The sequence below is a fragment of the Rana temporaria genome, chromosome 8 (genome assembly GCF_905171775.1).
Source record: "Rana temporaria chromosome 8, aRanTem1.1, whole genome shotgun sequence".
Classification (NCBI taxonomy): Eukaryota; Metazoa; Chordata; class Amphibia; order Anura; family Ranidae; genus Rana; species Rana temporaria.
In genome coordinates this window covers 28,897,632-28,921,775 of record NC_053496.1, presented here as the reverse complement: position 1 = coordinate 28,921,775, position 24,144 = coordinate 28,897,632, and the positions used below count along the sequence as shown (strand labels likewise).

At 45.8% G+C, this 24,144-nt stretch overlaps 1 protein-coding gene across 2 annotated transcripts in view; it reads right to left on the bottom strand.

Moving 5' to 3' along the window:
- Positions 1-490: 490 nt before the first annotated feature.
- Positions 491-24,144, bottom strand: part of ENTPD1 (ectonucleoside triphosphate diphosphohydrolase 1) — a 182,973-nt gene continuing 159,319 nt past the window's right edge. For both annotated transcript variants that reach the window (XM_040361453.1, XM_040361452.1), the window contains exons 7-10: positions 17,915-18,175; positions 14,436-14,549; positions 6,074-6,208; positions 491-1,415 (exon numbers count right to left, since the gene is read on the bottom strand). In XM_040361453.1, coding sequence (XP_040217387.1) covers positions 1,209-1,415; positions 6,074-6,208; positions 14,436-14,549; positions 17,915-18,175 — 717 coding nt within the window. In that variant the 3' untranslated portion in view covers positions 491-1,208. The remainder of the gene's footprint in view (positions 1,416-6,073; positions 6,209-14,435; positions 14,550-17,914; positions 18,176-24,144) is intronic.

Here is a 24,144-nt window from a genome sequence, read left to right as displayed (position 1 = left end):
AGCCACAGCTCAAGGAATCCCTAGCAACCTTTGGAGGAACCCCGGGACAGCCGCACTCCAAAAAAACTCCTCCTTTAATTAAAAATCACAAAATACATGCCACAGCAAAAAACAGCACAACAAAAGAAAAGCTGACGTTTCGCACTATGCCTTAGTGCTTCTTCATAGCTATGAAGAAGCACTAAGGCATAGTGCGAAACGTCAGCTTTTCTTTTGTTGTGCTGTTTTTTGCTGTGGCATGTATTTTGTGATTTTTAATTAAAGGAGGAGTTTTTTTGGAGTGCGGCTGTCCCAGCTTTTTTCCTTCATCCTAACCTGCATTTTGATTGCACTGCCTGCACCCTTGGCTCGGACCACAGGAATCAGATTACCTGGTTATCTTTGAGCGGTTACCCACTCTCTCATTTGGAGGAACCCCAGTGATCCATTGAAGCCTGGTTGAGAATGTCTGGCCTAGATGAATAATAGAGCCTTTGGAGATATGTTCTTATTCCTTTATACAGTCCAAGGTTTAATATTGACTGGGAATGCACTATTAAATTAAACAATGTACATAGCCACCGCCACATGCCCCCCACATGCCCCTTGCAGGGACTTTGTATTCAGAAACGCCATGTTGTCATACATGGAAGTACCTGCAGGAACGGTAACACAGTGTCTGGTCAAGCACACGCAAACCCACAGTGACAGTGGAATTATTTTCTCCTTTTATATATAAACATATTGTGTTTGGGTAGACAGTAGCAATGCTATGGCTTTCTCGACAAGGATAAAGGAAAGTAACCTATTATAAATGAAACAGACTTATAAAAATACAATAATAGAGCTAATTATATGATGTAACCTGAGATCAGTTTATTTTTATTTTTGTAATTGCGAACACGGGCCCCGCGGGCGTGTTCATTGGTCATAGTCTTCTACTCACAGTCTTCCATCCTATTCCTCTCTTGAAAAGGATAAATGTTAATAATTCTCTTCATAAATATGAAGTTGATAAAAAAAAAAAAAAACCCGTTCAGGAACGGCAGCACTCAGGTCCATGCCCGGCTTATATGTCCCGTCATTTCAGCAGCGCTCGGTTTCCCTGTTCAATGTCCTCTTCTGATTGGTCGATGCTGTCTGCAAAGTCACCATATTAATCCACGGCGAGCAAAATCTTGCAGGGCAGCTCCTTTGTCCATCTCTGGTGGTCGGATACAACGAGGCCTCTAGATTATGCCCTTCTGTAGACATTTTGGTTTTCGGAACGTCAGCCAGCAAGTCAAAAGGATGAATAATAAGAAAACGGAGAAGAAGACCATGATTCCGACATATCCGCCGTGTGACAGCGGAGGGGAGGGGGGAAGCTCAGCTGGGATCATATTGGTCAGGTTCAACATGTACCCCAGAGTCCATCCAGCATCGCTACCCTGGATCTGTAGAGATGATACAGAGTATAAATAAAATATAACAATTCAGTATTACGACAAAGCAGTCCTGAATACAAATGAATGGAGGTGCTAATTAATCCTGACCTCCTGCTCTCCTGGCTTGCTCTTACTACAGTAGTTGTGTAGAGAAAATACACAGGGGCAGATCCACGTACCTTCGCGCAAAAAAAACGCCGGGCGCAGCGTATCTAAGATGCACTACGCCGCCGTAACTTTTTTTTTTTCGAATCCTCAAAGAATTTGTGCCACAAGTTACGGCGGCGTAGTGTATCTTTGGCGGCGTAATGGCGCGCCATTCAAATCTCTATGACGGGGGCGCGTTTTATGTAAATACGTCGTGACTCGACGTAAACAACGTTTTTTTTTAACTGCGCATGCGCCGTCCGTGGGGGTATCCCAGTGCGCATGCTCGAAATTAACCCGGAACAAGCCAATGCTCGCGACGGTGACGTCATTCTACGCAAATCCCTATTCGCGAACGACTTACGCAAACAACGTAAAAAATTCAAAATGCGAGGCGGGAACGACGGCCATACTTAACATTGAGTACGCCTCATAATAGCAGGTTTAACTATACGCCGGAAAAAGCCGAACGCAAACGACGTAAAAAAAATGCACCGGCCAGACGTACGTTTGTGGATCGCCGTAACTATCTAATTTGCATACTCGACGCGGAATTCGACGGAAAGGCCACCTAGCGGCCACCGAAAAATTGCATCTTAGATCCGACAGCGTACTAAGACGTACGCCTGTCGGATCGAGCCGAGATGCCGTCGTATCTTGTTTTGAAGATACAAAACAAAGATACGACGCGCAAAATTTGAAATTACGCGGCGTATCAATAGATACGCCGGCGTAATTGTTCTGTGGATCTGGCCCATTGTATATGCCCAGACTCCACACCCACTGCTGGAAGGTGAAGAAAGATTTGTAACATGATGTGCACTTTCTAAAGAATGTAGAAAGTTGGAAACACCCCCCAGGGAACACCTAACCCCTTGATCGCCCCCTAGTGTTAACCCCTTCCCTGTCAGTGGCATTTATACAGTGATCAGTGAATTTTTATAGCACTGATCACTGTGTTGGTGTGACTGGTCACCAAAAAGTGTCACTTAGGCCCCATTCACACCTGAGCGTTTTGTAGCTTGAAGCCTGAAGCTACAAAATGCTGGAGGGGAAAAAATCAATTATTCTCTATGGAGATGGTTCACATCTCCACTCCTAAACGCCTGAAGCTCAAACAAGTTCTGGAACTTTTTTTTAGGCAGATTTGGGACGGGTTTTTTTTCGCGTTTTACATTGTGACCTTTTGACCCGTACAAAATTGCAGCAAAAGATCAACAACATCGCGGTAAAAAAACGCTGCAAAAATCGTGGCAAAACCGTGCAACTTTCTGCCTGAAAACACTACGCTAAGGTGTGAATGGGGCCTAATGCCGCTTACACACGATTGTTTTTCGGCATTAAAAAAACCCGAAGTTTTTCAGCATGTCCAAAAAACGAAGTTTTTCCAACTTCATCATTAAAAACGACGTTGCCCACACACCATCGTTTTTGAAAAACGATGAACAAAGCGCGGTGGCGTACACCACGTACGACGGCACTCTAAAGGGGAAGTTCTATTCGCCTTTGGGCTTCTTTTAGCTGATTCCGTGTTAGTAAAAGACGATTTGCGCTTTTCTGTCTGTTACAGCGTGATGAATGTGCTTACTCCATTATGAACGGTACTTTTACCAGAACGAGCGCTCCCGTCTGGGCATGCGCGGGTTTAAAACGTCGTTTTAGCCCACACACAATCATTTTTTACAACCCGAAAAACGACATTTTTTAAAACGACGTTAAAAAATGCAGCATGTTCGATTTTTTTTTTTGTCTTTTTTCAGAAGCCGAAAAACGATGTGAAGCCCACACACCATCATTTTAAATGACGTTTTTAAAAACTTCGTTTTTTTTCATGCCGAAAAACGATCATGTGTACGCGCCATTAGGGTCAGATTTGTCCGCTGCAACATCGCAGTCCTGCTAAAGATCGCAGATCGCCGCCATTATCAATAAAAACAATAGAAACAATAAAAAGTTCCTAAATCTTTTTCCTATTTTGTAAACGCTATAACTTTTGCACAAACGTATCAAAAAAAAACTTAGTGCGATTTTTTTTTTAACCAAAAATAGGTAGCAGAATATATATTGGCCTAAACTGATGAATACATTTGTTGTTCTTTTGGGATATGTATTATAGCAGAAAATAAAAAATATTGCTTTTTTTAAATTGTCAGTCTTTTTTTGTTTATAGCGAAAAAAAATAAAAACCGCAGAGGTGATCAAATACCACCAAAAGATCTATTTGTGGGGAAAAAAGGATGTCAATTTTGTTTGGGTACAACGTCACATGACTGTGCAATTGTCAAAGTAACGCAGTGCCATATCGCAAAAAATGGCCTGGTCATTAGGGGGTAAATACTTCCAGGGCTAAATTGGTTAAAGTAGAAGTTCACCCTAATACTAAAATCTCCAAATCTACTGGCATCAACAATCTAAGACTTAACCTATCTAAGAAAGAAGAACTCGCTATACAGGTGCATCTCAAAAAATGTGAATATCATCAAACAGCCCAGACAAGGGGCTTGTCTGGGCTGAACCAGTGACGTAGCAGAGTGTGCGTCAGAGGGGGACGGGGTCACGTGACACGTGGCTGCCTCCCCTATAAAAGAAACGTCAAAGCATTTGCGCGTCATTCGCTGAGCTGTGCTCTGAATGGATGGATGTTCTCATCGTTGGACCAATCGCTGGACACATCACCCGTCGCTGGACACATAACCTAGCGCTGGATAGACAACGATGGAGCAGCGAGCAGCACCGATCGTCTATTTTCACCGCTGGATTTTTATTTGGTTTAATTAATAAAGTAATTTGTTCTACGGTGTGTGTGTGTTTTTTTTTTCTGAAACTAACTTTTTACACTTCCTTTGTGAAATGGTAGGGGTACAGTGTACCCCATTACCATTTCACACAGGGGGGGGGCAGGATCTGGGGGTCCCCTTTGTTAAAGGGGTCTTCCAGATTCTGATAAGCCCCCTGCCCGCATACCCCCACAACCACCGGGCAAGGGTTGTGGGGATGAGGCCCTTGTCCCCATCAACATGGGGACAAGGTGCTTTGGGGGGCACCCCAAAGCACCCTCCCAATGTTGAGGGCATGTGGCCTGGTGCGGTTCAGGAGAGGGGGGGGGCGCACTCTGTCCCCCCCTCTTTTCTGCGGCCGGCCAGGTCAACGTGCTCGGATAAGGGGTCTGGTGTGGATTTTAGGGGGAACTCCACGCCATTTTTTTTTTAAATTTGGGGTGGAGTTCCCCTTAAAATCCACACCAGACCTGAAGGGTCTGGTTATGGATATTTAGGGGGAACCCCACATAATTTTTTTTTTTAATTGACGGCGGGGTTCCCCTTAATATCCATACCAGACCTAAAGGGTCTGGTTATTGAATGTGGGGGGACTTCCGCGCATTTTTTTCCCCGAACTCCGAACCCGAACTTTCAGCAATTATTCGGGTTCGGGAAAAACCCAAAGTCCGTACCGAACCCGAACTTTACAGTTCGGGTTCGCTCAACTCTAGTCTTATGTAATATTGTAATTTTCTGAGATGCTGAATCTTGGGTTGTCACTAGCTGTAAGCCATAATCATCAAAATGAAAAGAAAGAAATGCTTGAAATATATCACTCTATATAAAATTAATGAGTTTCACTTTTTGAATTACTGAAATAAATGACCTTTTTGATGAAATTACATTTTTTTGAGATGCACCTGTATATACCTTTTCTGAAGCTGCTCAGGTCTGGTCTCCAGCAGCAGAAGCTCTGCAGAGGAGGCAGCCGACAGCGACTGGGAAATGCCTGGGAAGTGACGGCCCCCATAGACTTACTATGGGGCTCCCGTTGTCCGCTGCCTCTCCTGCACCCGCCTACACAGAGAAGACGCCCTTGACAGCTCAGCGTGGGACCAGACCGGAGCGGCTTCAGAATAGCTATGTATAGCAATTTCTTCTTTACAGGGCTAGATAGGTTAGTCTTAGATTGTGGATGTCAGTAGATTTAGAGATTTTAGTATTAGGGTGAACTGTTACCTTAACCACTTGCCGTCCGCCACCTGTAGATATACGTCTACAAATGGCACGGCATTGCATGAATCTATGTATTTTCACCGCTGCCGCCCACTATTCAGATGGCCGGATGGTGAGCGCCGGCCACCTGAATAACGGCAGCTGGTTGGCTGTGTGGAAGTGCCTATCAGAGCCAGCGGGCCCTCAGGCTGTAGTCGGCTTCCTAATGCTTATCCTCGGGACGTACCAGCGGTGCGTTCCTTGGATAAGACTGACAGGCGTCTCAGCCAATCAGGTTCACCGGTTCTGGTTACCGGTAACCTGATTGGCTGAAGCGTCATCGAGGGCGGGAGAAGACATCAAGGGACGTGGAAGGAGGATGGCTGACCCCCAGAAAGGTAAGTGCCAGGCGGGGCATTTTACAGGGCACAGCGGCGACAATGGGCACAGTGGCATCAATGGGCACAGTGGCAACAATGGGCACAGTGGCGACAATAATGGGCACAGTGGCATCAATTTAGCCACTATACTGAGGACATACATTACCTTGCCTAAGAATGTGATGTCCTCCCAGCTGCTAGAGTTGAAGCCATAGAGATCCAGAAGGTTGAGAATGTAGACTGCAGAGAAACAATATTCACTGAGATACTTCTCCTTTATCCGGCCAGATTCTCTCTTTACCTGAAGTACAAGAACAGAGCGCACTTTAAAAGAGAACATCGAGTATTTCAACTGAGCACAAATTTTCACTTTTTATTGTAGTGCTAAAATCATTTTCATTGTCTTTTTACACTTTTGTAAGTTTGATCTTCCATATTTTTGTCATTGTATAGGAGCAAACATTAAATCAGATGCCAATGTTATCAAGTAAACACAGCTGTGCTCAAGTCAAGTCAGGCCCATTACAAAAAAAATATAAAAAAAAAGGGGGGGGTAGCCATCCGGGGCCCTGGGGACCTCTGGGCCCTTTAATAAAAAATGTAAAAATAAATTATAAAAAAAGGCGGGGTTGCCATCTGGGCCCTTTAATTAAAAAAAAAAAAATTTATTAAAAAAAACAAGGGGGGGGGGGGTTTGCCATCCCTTGCCAGCCCTTTAGTAAAAAAAAAAAAAAAAAAGGGACCTCTGGGCCCTTTAATTAAAAAAAAATATATTAAAAAAATTTGATAGGAGATCAAATACTTATTTCATTTATTAAATTGCAAATCAATTTATAACTTTTTTTAAATGAGTTTTTCTGGATATTTTTGTTCTTATTCTCTCTCACTGTTAAAATAAACCGACCATTAAAATTATAGACTGATCATTTCTGTGTCATATGGGCAAACATACAAAATCAGCAGGGGATGAAATACTTTTTCCATCACTGTACCTGTTAAGGAGATTCACCTTCTCTATTTGTCCTGTTTACCGGGGACACTAGTGGGGATACTATGGGACAGTAAATGAAGGAAAATCTCCCCAAACACACACAAATGGCAAAAAAACAAAACAAAAAAACTGACAGGAGTTATAACCCTCGCCATGCTCTATCCAAAATGGAAAAAATATATTTATTTATTTATTTGCAATTACTGTTTTTCTACTTCCTGGAGGCACTGGTGATTTAACAAGGGCCTCACAGATGCATCCTGGGAAGTTGCTGTCACATGTTCCAGGAGGCAGACCCAGAGTCCTGGAAAACCAGAGTTGCAGGAAGTAGAGGGAAACGGGCTCACCGGCTCTATTAAAAATAGCCACCGTAAGGAGGATAGGGAGGGAAAAAAAGTGATGCAAAGAAAAACGGTTACAATTATGAGCAGGAATTCGTTAATTAGGGCTGATTAGAGTTAGATAAGGGTTGATGAGGGGTTAAATACAATTTGTTTTAAATTATTAATTTTTGTATTAACTTGTAAGGCAGGCATTTATAAATGGCGGACACTACTGTGAAGGAATGGTGAGTTATGTGACGGGTGACCGAGAACACTACTGTAAAGGGGGAGGGGGATGCTAAGGGGGGCAGAGGACACTGCAGTAATGGGAGGGGGCAAGGGACACTACTATGAAGGGTGTCTGAGAACACAACTATGAAGGGGGTCTGAGAACACAACTATGAAGGGGGTCTGAGAACACTACTATGAAGGGGGTCTGACAGCACTACTATGAAGGGTGTCTGAGAACACAACTATGAAGGGGGTCTGAGAACACAACTATGAAGGGGGTCTGAGAACACTACTATGAAGGGGGTCTGAGAACACTACTATGAAGGGGGTCTGAGAACACTACTATGAAGGGGGTCTGAGAGCACTACTATGAAGGGGGTCTGACAGCACTACTATGAAGGGGGTCTGAGAACACTACTATGAAGGGGGTCTGACAGCACTACTATGAAGGGGGTCTGAGAGCACTACTATGAAGGGGGTCTGAGAACACTACTATGAAGGGGGTCTGATAGCACTACTATGAAGGGGGTCTGACAGCACTAATATGAAAGGGGTCTGAGAACACTACTATGAAGGGGGTCTGAGAACACTACTATGAAGGGGGTCTGAGAGCACTACTATGAAGGGGGCTGAGAACACTACTATGAAGGGGGTCTGAGAGCACTACTATGAAGGGGGTCTGAGAGCACTACTATGAAGGGGGTCTGAGAACACTACTATGAAGGGGGTCTGAGAACATTACTATGAAGGGGGTCTGACAGCACTACTATGAAGGGGGTTTGACAGCAATACTATGAAGGGGGTCTGAGAGCACTACTATGAAGGGGGTCTGAGAACACTACTATGAAGGGGGTCTGAGAACACTACTATGAAGGGGGTCTGACAGCACTACTATGAAGGGGGTTTGACAGCAATACTATGAAGGGGGTCTGAGAGCACTACTATGAAGGGGGTCTGAGAACACTACTATGAAGGGGGTCTGAGAACACTACTATGAAGGGGGTCGGAAAAGACAACTATGAAGGGGGTCTGAGAAGACTACTATGAAGGGGGTCTGAGAAGACTACTATGAAGGGGGTCTGAGAACATTACTATGAAGGGGGTCTGAGAACATTACTATGAAGGGGGTCTGAGAGCACTACTATGAAGGGAGACTGAGAACACTACTATGAAGTGGGACTGAGAACACTACTATGAAGGGGTCTGAGAAGACTACTATGAAGGGGGTCTGAGAAGACTACTATGAAGGGGGTCTGAGAACATTACTATGAAGGGGGTCTGAGAGCACTACTATGAAGGGAGACTGAGAACACTACTATGAAGTGGGACTGAGAACACTACTATGAAGGGGGTCTGAGAGCACTACTATGAAGGGGGTCTGACAGCACTACTATGAAGGGGGTCTGACAGCACTACTATGAAGGGGGTCTGAGAGCACTACTATGAAGGGGGTCTGAGAACACTACTATGAAGGGGGTCTGACAGCACTACTATGAAGGGGGTCTGAGAGCACTACTATGAAGGGGGTCTGAGAACACTACTATGAAGGGGGTCTGAGAACACTACTATGAAGGGGGTCTGAAAAGACTACTATAAAGGGGGTCTGAGAAGACTACTATGAAGGGGGTCTGAGAAGACTACTATGAAGGGGGTCTGAGAACATTACTATGAAGGGAGACTGAGAACACTACTATGAAGTGGGACTGAGAACACTACTATGAAGGGGGTCTGAGAAGACTACTATGAAGGGGGTCTGAGAAGACTACTATGAAGGGGGTCTGAGAACATTACTATGAAGGGGGTCTGAGAGCACTACTATGAAGGGAGACTGAGAACACTACTATGAAGTGGGACTGAGAACACTACTATGAAGGGGGGCTGAGAACACTACTATGAAGGGGGTCTGAGAACACTACTATGAAGTGGGTCTGAGAACACTACTATGAAGGGAGTCTGAGAACACTACTATGAAGGGGCTCTGACAGCACTACTATGAAGGGGGTCTGAGAGCACTACTATGAAGGGGGTCTAAGAACACTACTATGAAGGGGGTCTGACAGCACTACTATGAAGGGGGTCTGAAAAGACTACTATGAAGGGGGTCTGAGAAGACTACTATGAAGGGGGTCTGAGAAGACTACTATGAAGGGGGTCTGAGAAGACTACTATGAAGGGGGTCTGAGAACATTACTATGAAGGGGGTCTGAGAACACTAATGTGAAGGGGGGCTGAGAACACTACTATAAAGGGGGGCTGAGAACACTACTATGAAGGGGGTCTGAGAACACTACTATGAAGGGGGTCTGAGAACACTACTATGAAGGGAGACTGAGAACACTACTATGAAGGAGGGCTGACAACACTACTAAGAAGGGGGGCTCAGAATACTAATATGAAGGGGGGCTGAAAACACTGCTACGAAGGGGGGCTCAGAACACTACTATGAAGGGAGATTGAGAACACTACTATGAAGTGGGACTGAGAACACTACTATGAAGGGGGGCTGAGAACACTACTATGAAGGGGGTCTGACAGCACTACTATGAAGGGGGTCTGACAGCACTACTATGAAGGGGGTCTGAGAGCACTACTATGAAGGGGGTCTGAGAACACTACTATGAAGGGGGTCTGACAGCACTACTATGAAGGGGGTCTGACAGCACTACTATGAAGGGGGTCTGAGAACACTACTATGAAGGGGGTCTGAGAACACTACTATGAAGGGGGTCTGAAAAGACTACTATGAAGGGGGTCTGAGAAGACTACTATGAAGGGGGTCTGAGAAGACTACTATGAAGGGGGTCTGAGAAGACTACTATGAAGGGGGTCTGAGAACATTACTATGAAGGGGGTCTGAGAGCACTACTATGAAGGGAGACTGAGAACACTACTATGAAGTGGGACTGAGAAGACTACTATGAAGGGGGTCTGAGAAGACTACTATGAAGGGGGTCTGAGAAGACTACTATGAAGGGGGTCTGAGAACATTACTATGAAGGGGGTCTGAGAGCACTACTATGAAGGGAGACTGAGAACACTACTATGAAGTGGGACTGAGAACACTACTATGAAGGGGGGCTGAGAACACTACTATGAAGGGGGTCTGACAGCACTACTATGAAGGGGGTCTGACAGCACTACTATGAAGGGGGTCTGAGAGCACTACTATGAAGGGGGTCTGAGAACACTACTATGAAGGGGGTCTGACAGCACTACTATGAAGGGGGTCTGACAGCACTACTATGAAGGGGGTCTGAGAACACTACTATGAAGGGGGTCTGAGAACACTACTATGAAGGGGGTCTGAAAAGACTACTATGAAGGGGGTCTGAGAAGACTACTATGAAGGGGGTCTGAGAAGACTACTATGAAGGGGGTCTGAGAACATTACTATGAAGGGGGTCTGAGAGCACTACTATGAAGGGAGACTGAGAACACTACTATGAAGTGGGACTGAGAACACTACTATGAAGGGGGTCTGAGAAGACTACTATGAAGGGGGTCTGAGAAGACTACTATGAAGGGGGTCTGAGAACATTACTATGAAGGGGGTCTGAGAGCACTACTATGAAGGGAGACTGAGAACACTACTATGAAGTGGGACTGAGAACACTACTATGAAGGGGGGCTGAGAACACTACTATGAAGGGGGTCTGAGAACACTACTATGAAGTGGGTCTAAGAACACTACTATGAAGGGAGTCTGAGAACACTACTATGAAGGGGCTCTGACAGCACTACTATGAAGGGGGTCTGAGAGCACTACTATGAAGGGGGTCTGAGAACATTACTATGAAGGGGGTCTGACAGCACTACTATGAAGGGGGTCTGAAAAGACTACTATGAAGGGGGTCTGAGAAGACTACTATGAAGGGGGTCTGAGAACATTACTATGAAGGGGGTCTGAGAGCACTACTATGAAGGGAGACTGAGAACACTACTATGAAGGGGGGCTGAGAACACTACTATGAAGGGGGTCTGAGAACACGACTATGAAGTGGGTCTAAGAACACTACTATGAAGGGAGTCTGAGAACACTACTATGAAGGGGCTCTGACAGCACTACTATGAAGGGGGTCTGAGAGCACTACTATGAAGGGGGTCTGAGAACACTACTATGAAGGGGGTCTGACAGCACTACTATGAAGGGGGTCTGAGAAGACTACTATGAAGGGGGTCTGAGAAGACTACTATGAAGGGGGTCTGAGAACATTACTATGAAGGGGGTCTGAGAGCACTACTATGAAGGGAGACTGAGAACACTACTATGAAGTGGGACTGAGAACACTACTATGAAGGGGGGCTGAGAACACTACTATGAAGGGGGTCTGAGAGCACTACTATGAAGGGGGTCTGAGAACACTACTATGAAGGGGGTCTGACAGCACTACTATGAAGGGGGTCTGAAAAGACTACTATGAAGGGGGTCTGAGAAGACTACTATGAAGGGGGTCTGAGAACATTACTATGAAGGGGGTCTGAGAACACTAATATGAAGGGGGGCTGAGAACACTACTATAAAGGGGGGCTGAGAACACTACTATGAAGGGGGTCTGAGAACACTACTATGAAGGGGGTCTGAGAACACTACTATGAAGGGGGTCTGAGAACACTACTATGAAGGGAGACTGAGAACACTACTACGAAGGGAGACTGAGAACACTACTATGAAGGAGGGCTGACAACACTACTAAGAAGGGGGGCTCAGAATACTACTATGAAGGGGGGCTGAAAACACTGCTACGAAGGGGGGCTCAGAACACTACTATGAAGGGAGACTGAGAACACTACTATGAAGTGGGACTGAGAACACTACTATGAAGGGGGGCTGAGAACACTACTATGAAGGGGGTCTGACAGCACTACTATGAAGGGGGTCTGACAGCACTACTATGAAGGGGGTCTGAGAACACTACTATGAAGGGGGTCTGAGAACACTACTATGAAGGGGGTCTGAAAAGACTACTATGAAGGGGGTCTGAGAAGACTACTATGAAGGGGGTCTGAGAAGACTACTATGAAGGGGGTCTGAGAACATTACTATGAAGGGGGTCTGAGAGCACTACTATGAAGGGAGACTGAGAACACTACTATGAAGTGGGACTGAGAACACTACTATGAAGGGGGTCTGAGAAGACTACTATGAAGGGGGTCTGAGAAGACTACTATGAAGGGGGTCTGAGAACATTACTATGAAGGGGGTCTGAGAGCACTACTATGAAGGGAGACTGAGAACACTACTATGAAGTGGGACTGAGAACACTACTATGAAGGGGGGCTGAGAACACTACTATGAAGGGGGTCTGAGAACACTACTATGAAGTGGGTCTGAGAACAGTACTATGAAGGGAGTCTGAGAACACTACTATGAAGGGGCTCTGACAGCACTACTATGAAGGGGGTCTGAGAGCACTACTATGAAGGGGGTCTGAGAACACTACTATGAAGGGGGTCTGACAGCACTACTATGAAGGGGGTCTGAGAACACTACTATGAAGGGGGTCTGAGAACACTACTATGAAGGGGGTCTGAGAACACTACTATGAAGGGGGTCTGAGAACACTACTATGAAGGGAGACTGAGAACACTACTACGAAGGGAGACTGAGAACACTACTATGAAGGAGGGCTGACAACACTACTAAGAAGGGGGGCTCAGAATACTACTATGAAGGGGGGCTGAAAACACTGCTACGAAGGGGGGCTCAGAACACTACTATGAAGGGAGACTGAGAACACTACTATGAAGTGGGACTGAGAACACTACTATGAAGGGGGGCTGAGAACACTACTATGAAGGGGGTCTGACAGCACTACTATGAAGGGGGTCTGACAGCACTACTATGAAGGGGGTCTGAGAGCACTACTATGAAGGGGGTCTGAGAACACTACTATGAAGGGGGTCTGAGAACACTACTATGAAGGGGGTCTGACAGCACTACTATGAAGGGGGTCTGAGAACACTACTATGAAGGGGGTCTGAGAACACTACTATGAAGGGGGTCTGAAAAGACTACTATGAAGGGGGTCTGAGAAGGCTACTATGAAGGGGGTCTGAGAAGACTACTATGAAGGGGGTCTGAGAACATTACTATGAAGGGGGTCTGAGAGCACTACTATGAAGGGAGACTGAGAACACTACTATGAAGGGAGACTGAGAACACTACTATGAAGGGGGTCTGAGAAGACTACTATGAAGGGGGTCTGAGAAGACTACTATGAAGGGGGTCTGAGAAGACTACTATGAAGGGGGTCTGAGAACATTACTATGAAGGGGGTCTGAGAACATTACTATGAAGGGGGTCTGAGAGCACTACTATGAAGGGAGACTGAGAACACTACTATGAAGTGGGACTGAGAACACTACTATGAAGGGGGGCTGAGAACACTACTATGAAGGGGGTCTGAGAACACTACTATGAAGTGGGTCTGAGAACACTACTATGAAGGGAGTCTGAGAACACTACTATGAAGGGGCTCTGACAGCACTACTATGAAGGGGGTCTGAGAGCACTACTATGAAGGGGGTCTGAGAACACTACTATGAAGGGGGTCTGAGAACACTACTATGAAGGGGGTCTGAGAACACTACTATGAAGGAGGGCTGACAACACTACTAAGAAGGGGGGCTCAGAATACTACTATGAAGGGGGGCTGAAAACACTGCTACGAAGGGGGGCTCAGAACACTACTGTGAAGGGGACTGACAAGTCGCCTCTTTGTGAACCGGCACTAAGTGAGAGGATGATTTTTACAAAGTGAGGTGTATTTTTCCTCTTCGTTGTCAGAGGAACAGGTGTCACCATTAATGGCTTGGCCTCACCCTTTGTTCTGGTGGCAACAGTAACATTTTAAAACATGAGAAAAAAATGGGAACAAGAAAAAGCACAGAAAAATAAAAGGAGGGGAGGCTTGCATAACATACACTATCAATAAATCTTGGATATGCTCTATTTAGTAGCCTGTGGGTATACAATGCCTTACCTCAACCCACGGTTTAGAACAATGTCTTTCCACTGCGTCCTTCACGCCGTCCAGAGAAGCTTTTTCCTTAGTGACTTTTAAAAAGTCCATAACAAAATAAAAAGCAGAGAAGGCCTGCGGGAACAGCACACAAAGCATTAGGAAAACACTTGGTGGTAAACACGTTTCCTTTCCTGACATGGCGGAGATGGACAACATGGCGCTCTCCACTTCCTGTGCAACCACAACATGGGAACCATAGCTGGTGGGAAAAGCGACAGTAAATTCCATAAGTGGGTAACACCTATCACTCTTTGTTCTAAATCACATAATCATAGAGCACCTGACCTTCAGGAGCTCTCTATAGTCTACGGCAGTGTTTCTCAACTCCAATCCTCAAGGTGCCCCAACAGGTCTTGTTTTCAGGCTTTCCATTATTTTGTACATGTGTTTTGATCAGTTTCACTGCCTTAGTAATTACCACAGCTGTTTCATCTGAGGGAAATCCTGAAAACATGAACTGTTGGGGCGCCTTGAGGACTGGAATTGTGAAACACTGGTCTATGGGCATATTATACCCATATGTGAACGAGGTCTTAAAGGGGAGTTCCAGCCATTTGTATGTTTATTAAAAGTCAGCAGCAACAAAAAGTGTAGCTGCTGGCTTTTAATAAACAGACACTTACCTGCTCCAGCGCTCCAGCGACACGCCGGCCGGGGCTCCGCTCCTCTCCCCCCCTCCCCGGCCGGCGTCTTCATTCTCAGTGTGGGCACCCGGCCGTGACAGCTTTCGGCTTCACAGCCGGGCACCCACTGCGCATGCGCGAGCGGCACTGCGCATGCGCGAGCGGCGCGGCGCTGCGCCGTGTAATTGGCCAGGAGATCGCCTAGGACCTGTGACGTGTCCTAGGCGATCGCCTACAGCAGCCACTTCCTGTAGGCGATTAATCTTAGTCGCCTACAGGAAGGAGGAAGTGGGACAGGAAGTCCCACTCGTGCTGAAGCCCCCACTCCCCCCCCAAAAAAATTACATGACAAATGTGGCATGTAAGGGGGAGAGGAGTGGGTTAAGAGGAAGTTCCAAATTTGGGTGGAACTCCTCTTTAAAGAGTAATTTACTTTTGTGGAGAAAAAAAATACCCCCCTCTGGGTGATCAGTGTGCATTGCAAGTGTTTTAATAAACTTTGTTGCATATTCCTACTTGTTCCTAAAAAAGTTGTTTGTTTTTCTACATCAGTGGCGGTCCGTCCATAAAGGGCGCAGGAGCGCCGCCCCCCCTCTCCTAGCACCGCTCTTATCACCATAGATAGATTCATACATTGCATGAATCTATCTATTTAGGTGTCCGGACCCTTTTTGGGTGCAGAGCACCTGAATTACAACGGTGGGGGTGTTTTTTGGAAGCGCCTGATTAGAGCTCTAATAGGTGCCCAAAAATGTGAACAGCGGCACCATGCTGGGCGTTCGCTTTTCACTCAGCTGTGTGTTACCAAAGCGAAGGAATTCGATTTGCTAACACTGAACACACTCTCAGCCAATCAGGTTGCCGGGTCTGTTACCGGTCACCTGATTGGCTGAAACGTCAGGCGCTGAGATTGGACGCCTGAGAGAGGACGAAAGAAGACATGGAGGACGTGCAGGAGACCGCCGCTGACCCGCTCTGAAACAGGTAAGTGCAGGAAGCATCTGATGGGGCACAGTAGTGGCAATTGATGGGCACACTGGCAGCATCTGATGGGGCACAGTAGCGGCAATTGATGGGCACACTGGCAGCATCTGATGGGGCACAGTAGCGGCAATTGATGGGCACACTGGCAGCATCTGATGGGGCACATTAGCGGCAATTGATAGGAACACTGGCAGCATCTGATGGGGCACAGTAGCAGCAATTGATGGGCACACTGGCAGTATCTGATGGGGCACAGTAGTGGCAATTGATGGACACACTGGCAGCATTTGATGGGGCACACTGGCAGCATTTGATGTGGAACACTGGCAGCATTTGATGGGTACAGTGGCTGTGTTTAATGGCACAGTGGCGGCAATGTATGGGTACAGTGAGTGCTTTTGATGGCACAGTAGCTGCATTTGATGGGCACAGTGGCTGCAATTCATGTTTTTTTTCCAGTTTGTTTGCGCCCTCCAAAAATGTTGAGCACCAGCCGCCACTGTTCTACATCTTTTGGATACTGATTCTGAATGGGTGTGACTAATTCATTATAATTAACTGCTGGATTTTCTATGATCTGGTGAGAAAAGCTACAGTGTCTGCATCCCTTTAGAAGTGATTAACCCTTGAGGATTATCTCACCAAAAATTACATTTTTGTTGCAGAGGATGCCTAAAACCTGACTTTAATGTTAGTGCAGAATTTCTCACCCAAGCAGGAAATGAAATTTCTGGGGGAGTCCTGTACCCCAACTGTATACAGAATGCCTCCAGGTTGCCACATTGCATTTTACAGAAAGTTACAGCTCTGAAGTTTGAAAAGGGAAGGACATTTTTAATAACATTACAACATTGCTTGTGAAGCAATTGTATATGTTATATTATTATTTATTTATTTTTAACAAAAGTGGAGTTACTCTTATTGGGGTAGATTCAGGTAGGTGCGCGTACTGCTACGGCGGCGCAGCGTACCGGTTTTACGCTACGCCTCCGTAAATTACTGGAGCTACGCTTCATTCACAAAGCATTTGCTCCGTAATTTGCGGCGGCGTTTCGTAAAAGGGGCAGGCGTAAGCGCGCGTAATTTAAATTATCCCGTAGGGGGTGTGGATCATTTAAATTAGGAGCGTTCCCGCGCCGAACGTACTGCGCATGCTCCGTCGGGAAAATTTCCTGATGTGCATTGTGGTAAATGACGTCGCAAGGACGTCATTTGCTTCGACGTGAACGTAAATGGCGTCCAGCGCCATTCACGATCCACTTACGCAAACAACGTAAATTTTGAAAATCGCAACGCGGGAACGACGTCTATACTTACCATTGTCTGCGCCTCCTAATAGCAGGAGCAGCCTTACGACGAAAGCGACGAACGCAAACGACGTAAAACACGACCGCCGGGCGCGCGTACGTTTGTGAATCGGCGTGAGTATGCAATTTGCATATTCTACGCTGAAAACTACGGGAACGCCACCTAGCGGCCAGCGTCAGAATGCAGCCTAAGATACGACGGCATAAGAGCCTTATGCCAGTGGTATCTTAGGCTACAGTCGGCGTATCGAGCTTTCTGAATACAGAAAGTCGATACGCCGGCGCTACTTAGCAATTACGCTGCGTATCTATGGATACGCAGGCGTAATTGCTTGCTGAATCTACCCCATTGTGTATAGTTAGCCTAAATAGCATTATAAGTTTTTAATAATACTCTGATTAATGTAATGTCCCTCGAATGAAGGTAGACATCTTTTAGAGGCAATAAACAGGTTCTACAAAAAACAAAACAAAAAAAAAAAAACCCATAAAACTTAAAATGATGACACCGATATGTTCTCACCCCAAACTCTCCTTGCAGCATTGGCTGGAAAATGCCATTAAATGAACACCGAGTGTAACTACAGTGGGATATGTTGAAAATACTCTCGACTTTGTTCTTGCATAGTTGGTAGTTGCCTGTCCCCTGGATCTGAATGGTCTGTGGAATGGTGGGGATTATCCGGCCAGACAAACAGGGGCTGCTGTAGAGGTCCGCTGTGCTGACATTCCGCACATATCCTGAGTTAAAGCACGGGTCCAGCAGGGTAATGTTCTGTCCATTCTGCAATAAGAAAAAATATTTGAATCTGTGAACTGTGCACATTTATGGAAAATGCATAGGGGAGCTTTTCTCAACCCTTTTTAAAATGGAGGAACCCTTTAAATAAATCTTTGGTTTCAGGGAACCCCCGCCACTGTATCTAAAGTTTATGGAACATCAGAGTTAACATGCAAGAATAAATAAAATACATTTTGGACATACAGGGATGCTTTATACCACAAATCTATGAATTACTGTACTTGCTGGCGTATAAGACAGCAGAAAGAGGCTTCTTATTTAGATGGTCAGTGGAGAAGGATCTTCTTATATATTTAGATGGTCAGTGGAGAAGGGTCTTCTTATATAGGTGGTCAGTGGAGAAGGGTCTTCTTATATAGGTGGTCAGCAGAAAGAGGCTTCTTATTTAGATGGTCAGTGGAGAAGGGTCTTCTTATTTAGATGGTCAGTGGAGAAGGGTCTTCTTATATAGGTGGTCAATGGAGAAGGGTCTTCTTATATAGGTGGTCAGTGGAGAAGGGTCTTCTTATATAGGTGGTCAGCAGAAAGAGGCTTCTTATTTAGATGGTCAATGGAGAAGGGTCTTCTTATATAGGTGGTCAATTGAGAAGGGTCTTCTTATATAGGTGGTCAGTGGAGAAGGGTCTTCTTATATAGATGGTCAATGGAGAAGGGTCTTCTTATATAGGTGGTCAATGGAGAAGGGTCTTCTTATATAGGTGGTCAGTGGAGAAGGGTCTTCTTATATAGGTGGTCAGCAGAAAGAGACTTCTTATTTAGATGGTCAATGGAGAAGGGTCTTCTTATATTATATAGGTGGTCAATGGAGAAGGGTCTTCTTATATAGGTGGTCAATGGAGAAGGGTCTTCTTATATAGGTGGTCAGCAGAAAGAGGCTTCTTATTTAGATGGTCAATGGAGAAGGGTCTTCTTATATAGTTGGTCAATGGAGAAGGGTCTTCTTATATAGTTGGTCAATGGAGAAGGGTCTTCTTATATAGGTGGTCAGCAGAAAGAGGCTTCTTATTTAGATGGTCAATGGAGAAGGGTCTTCTTATATAGGTGGTCAGTGGAGAAGGGTCTTCTTATATAGGTGGTCAGTGGAGAAGGGTCTTCTTATATAGGTGGTCAGTTGAGAAGGGTCTTCTTATATAGGTGGTCAGTGGAGAAGGGTCTTCTTATATAGGTGGTCAATGGAGAAGGGTCTTCTTATATAGGTGGTCAGTGGAGAAGGGTCTTCTTATATAGGTGGTCAATGGAGAAGGGTCTTCTTATATAGGTGGTCAGTGGAGAAGGGTCTTCTTATATAGGTGGTCAGTGGAGAAGGGTCTTCCTATATTGAGTAGTTTGTCAGTGGAGAAGGGTTTTCTTATATAGGTGGTCAGCAGAAAAAGGCTTCTTATTTAGATGGTCAGTGGAGAAGGGTCTTCTTATATAGGTGGTCAATGGAGAAGGGTCTTCTTATATAGGTGGTCAATGGAGAAGGGTCTTCTTATATAGGTGGTCAGCAGAAAGAGGCTTCTTATTTAGATGGTCAATGGAGAAGGGTCTTCTTTCATACGTATATAGGTGGTCAGTGGGGAAGGGCTTCTTATATTTAGTAGTTGGTCAGTGGAAAGAGCCTTCTTATATAAGTGGTCAGTGGAGAAGTGTCTTCTTATATAAGTGGTCAGTGGAGAAGTGTCTTCTTATATAAGTGCTCAGTGGAAATAGGCTTCCTATATGGTCTGCGGAGAAGGGCCTTTCTTATTTAGGTATAAAGGTGGCCAGGGGTGAAGGGCCTTCTTATATAGGTATACAAATCCAAATCTATTTCTCTACCCTTAGGCCTCATTCACATGAGGCGGACTCCGTTGCTACGGAGTCCGCCTGCTCCCGCCAGCTCAGTGAGAGATCAGTCCGCAGATCTCCGCTGAGCCGACGGATGACAAGCTCCTCTCTGCTCACTGAGCGGGGAGGGGCTTGTCAGGCACCGCTGTCTCCTATGGAGCGATCTGATGAAAACGGACAGCATGTCCCTAATGTAGAAGGGTCTTCTTAAGGGTCTTCTTAAGGGTCTAAGTGTATAGATGGTCAGTGGAGAAGGGCCTTATTGTATACAGTATACATATGGGCATAGCAATAGGGGTCACAATGGCGACCCCACTCAAGCTCCAGGGGATTCAGACAGCAAGAGGAACATGGACAGGAGGGGCAGTGGCAGCATTTACTAGACCTGATCAGCTGTGTCTTCCTGCAGCAGCTGAAAGCCCACTTCTCCTCCTTCCCCTCCTGCTGGCATTCAGCAGCTGAAGGAACTACAGCTGACCAGCTCATGTAAATGCTCCCCCCTTCACCCCTCCTGTCCCTGTTTCTCTTGCTGCCCAGACCCTTCTATGTGCCCCCCTGGTACTCCTCCCCTGCAGCACTGTTGGCTTCCCCCTCTCCTGCTGGCTGCTGTGGGGATGTATACAATACAGAATACAGTGAGTGATTAGTACCGAGAGTAGGGCTTTCTTATATAAGTGTATAGGTGGTCAGTGGAGAAGGGCCTATTTACAAAGGCTTTAGAAATCCGTATGTCTACGGCTAGTTTAAGAGTATGTTCATAATCTCTATTTTTTTTTTACAACATAGGGAGCATCTGGAATCATGACACACCACTAACTATAGAGAAACCACAATTACACCAGTGAGCGCAGATCCCACAACCACTTCATAAATAAAGGAAAGGTCTGTGTTGACAATCCTCAGGAACTAGGTGTTGCAGTTCCCTTCAATGACCACAGGGTGGTGGACTGGAATCTGTAGCAAAAAGTAGAGCACACAGCCACCCTAGTGCATTAACGTTTATTGGCAAAAACATAAAAGACGCTGCAGCTGGGCTTTCTCACCATCCATCTCACCATCCATCCCTGCTTTCTCCAGGCTTCAGGTACTTTCCCAAGGGACAGGCCGTGACAGGAGGTTTTTTTCTGATCTGCACAAGTGATTACCAAGGGCTAGATTCACATAGAGTTAGGCCGGCGTATCAGTAGATACGCCGACCTAACTCGGAATCTGCGCCGACCTAAGTTTAAGTGTATTCTCAAACAGAGATACACTTAAACCTATCTAAGATACGACGGCTTGCGCCGTCCTATCTTAGGGTGCAATATTTAGGCTGACCGCTAGGTGGCGCTTCCATTGCGGTCGGCGTAGAATATGTAAATCACTAGATACGCCTATTCACGAACGTACGCCCGGCCGACGCAGTACAGATACGCCGTTTACGTAACGCATTATCAGGCCTAAAGATATTCCTTCAAATAGCTGGAATAGTAATGTTAAGTATGGCCGCCGTTCCCACATGGAAATTTGAAAATTTTACGTCGTTTGCGTAAGTCGTCCGTGAATAGGGATTTACGTCATTTACGTACACGTCGAAACCAATAGGCCCGTGCGGCGTACGTTGCCGCAATGCACACTGGGATATGTAGTCGGACGGCGCATGCGCCGTTCCAAAAACACATCAATCACGTCAGGTCAAACAAAATTAACATTAAACATGCCCCCTCAGCCTATTTTGAATAAGGTGCACTTACGCCCGCCCGCTTTAGGCTACGCCGCCGTAACTTAGCAGGCAAGTACTATGTGAATCATGTACTTGCCTCGCTAACTTACGGCGGCGTAGTGTAAAGACGATAAACTACGCCCCCGCAAAGTTAGGGCGGGCTATGCGAATCTAGCCCCAAGTCTTCTGCTGTGAGTGCGACCTTTGCTGTTTTTACGTTTTTGCCAATAAACTTTAATGCACTAGGGCAGCTACACTAACTATAGAGCAGGGGTCTGCAAACTGCGGCCCTGGGGCCGGATGTGGCCCTTTGCTTGCCTTAGTGCAGCCCTTCGGGCATTATTCCATCCAATTTAAATGGGGCATAATTCTTGTTGCTGACACCAATGGGGCACTATTCCTCCAACTGACACAATCAATTCTTTCCATTAACACCAATGATGGGGCACTAGTCCTCCCACTGTCACCAAAGATATGGTATTATTTACTCCCACTGGACAGCTGCACATTTTTTACTCCCAATGGCCCTAGTCTGGCCCCCCTAAAGCCTGAAGGACCGTAAACTGGCCCTTTGTTTAGAAAGTTTGGAGACCCCTGCTATAGAGGAATGGGGAAAGTGGAAATAAAACTGGGAGCTTTAGTTGGGAGATCTCAATTAAATAAGTTCTTCAAAACATGTATATCTACCCGAAATCAGTTAGCGCAGGATGAAATGAGATTACCGTGTAAGCTCGCAAAAATCAGCCATATCTATCTAGTTTAAAGTGATTGTAAACCTTATTTTTCTTGCTATGGGGGCACTTGTGCAGGCTCGCCCCCGAGCCTTCTCTGTGGCTCAGCCCCCACCCTTCCACGATCCCTCCTCACTGTCCGTGATTGACAGCAGTGGGAAGAAGTAGCACGCAGAGAGAGTCACTGCTCTCATGCACATCACTGGATCGAGATCGGGCTCGTGTAAGTGTAAGGGAGGCTTGGGGGGGGCGTAGCTGTTCATTGAAGGCTTTTTACCTTAATGCAGAGAATGCATTAAGGTACAAAACCCTCAGGGCCAGATTCTCGTAGAATGGTGTATCTTTGCGGCGGGGTAACGTATCCGATTTACGTTACGCCGCCGCAACTTACACGGGCAAGTGCTGTATTCTCAAAGCACTTGCTCCGTAAGTTGCGGCAGCGTAGCGTAAATCAGCCGGCGGAATTCAAATTCGGCGGGTAGGGGGCGTGTATCATTTAAATTAAGCGCGTCCCAGCGCCGAACGAACTGCGCATGCGCCGTCTGTAAAATATCCCAGTGTGCATTGCTCCAAATGATGTCGCAAGGACGTCATTGGTTTTGACGTGAATGTAAATGACGTCCAGCCCCATTCACGGACGACTTACGCAAACGACGTAACTTTTTAAAATTTCGACGCGGGAACGACGGCCATACTTAACATTGGCTGCGCCTCATAGAACCAGGGGCAACTTTACGCCGGGAAAAGCCTAACGTAAACGTCGTAACTTTACTGCGTCGGACACGCGTACGTTTGGGAATTCGCGTATCTAGCTAATTTGCATACTCAACGCTGAATTCGACGGAAGCGCCACCTAGCGGGCCAAAAAAAAAATGCAGTTAAGATCCGACGGCGTAAGAGACTTACGCCTGTCGGATCTAATGGATATCTATGCGTAACTGATTCTAAGAATCAGGCGCATAGATACGACGGCACAACTCAGAGATACGACGGCGTATCTGGAGATACGCCGTCGTAACTCCTTTGTGAATCCAGGCATCAGGCTTTACAATCAGCTCTTAGGCTGGCTAACATCTTCAGAAAAACTTTTAGCAATAGGCTGGAAACACTTGGAAAAGTTGTACACTTTATTTAACTATCCCAAATAAAAAAAAATCTGATTATCTGTCACGCTATGGCTGCTCAATATTTTTTCTAAAAATACCTCGAACACCAAACTGCCACAGTGAAAAGTTTGAGAAGCATTATAGAATGTGCAATTTGTTGAAACGAATATCTATTTACAGCAAGTGATATAAAAACCCGATATGGAGTGCAGGGAACAATAAAAACAGTTAATTGTTGCCATTGTGCAGCTGGCACGAAAACATGGCTGAGTTAAGTTTGAGATACGCTTTTTTTTCAGCGTCAATTATGGGGTTTCAGAATACTCTCAACTAAGTGATTGAGCATGCTGCTACAAGATGTATTTTAGTCTGTTTATCTCTAGCGATGACTCCAACGGTCTGACACTAGGGTGGATTAATGGATTAAAGGTAAAAAGAGCAACAAAAAAAACTGGCATCAGTGGAGGTATTTTTGATGGACTTGAATAATGAAAACACATTGGCCCGGATTCAGATACATTTTCGTATCTATCGGCGGGCGTAACGTATCTCAGATACATTACGCCGCCGTAACTTAGGGCACAAGTTCCGTTTCAGAAAGAA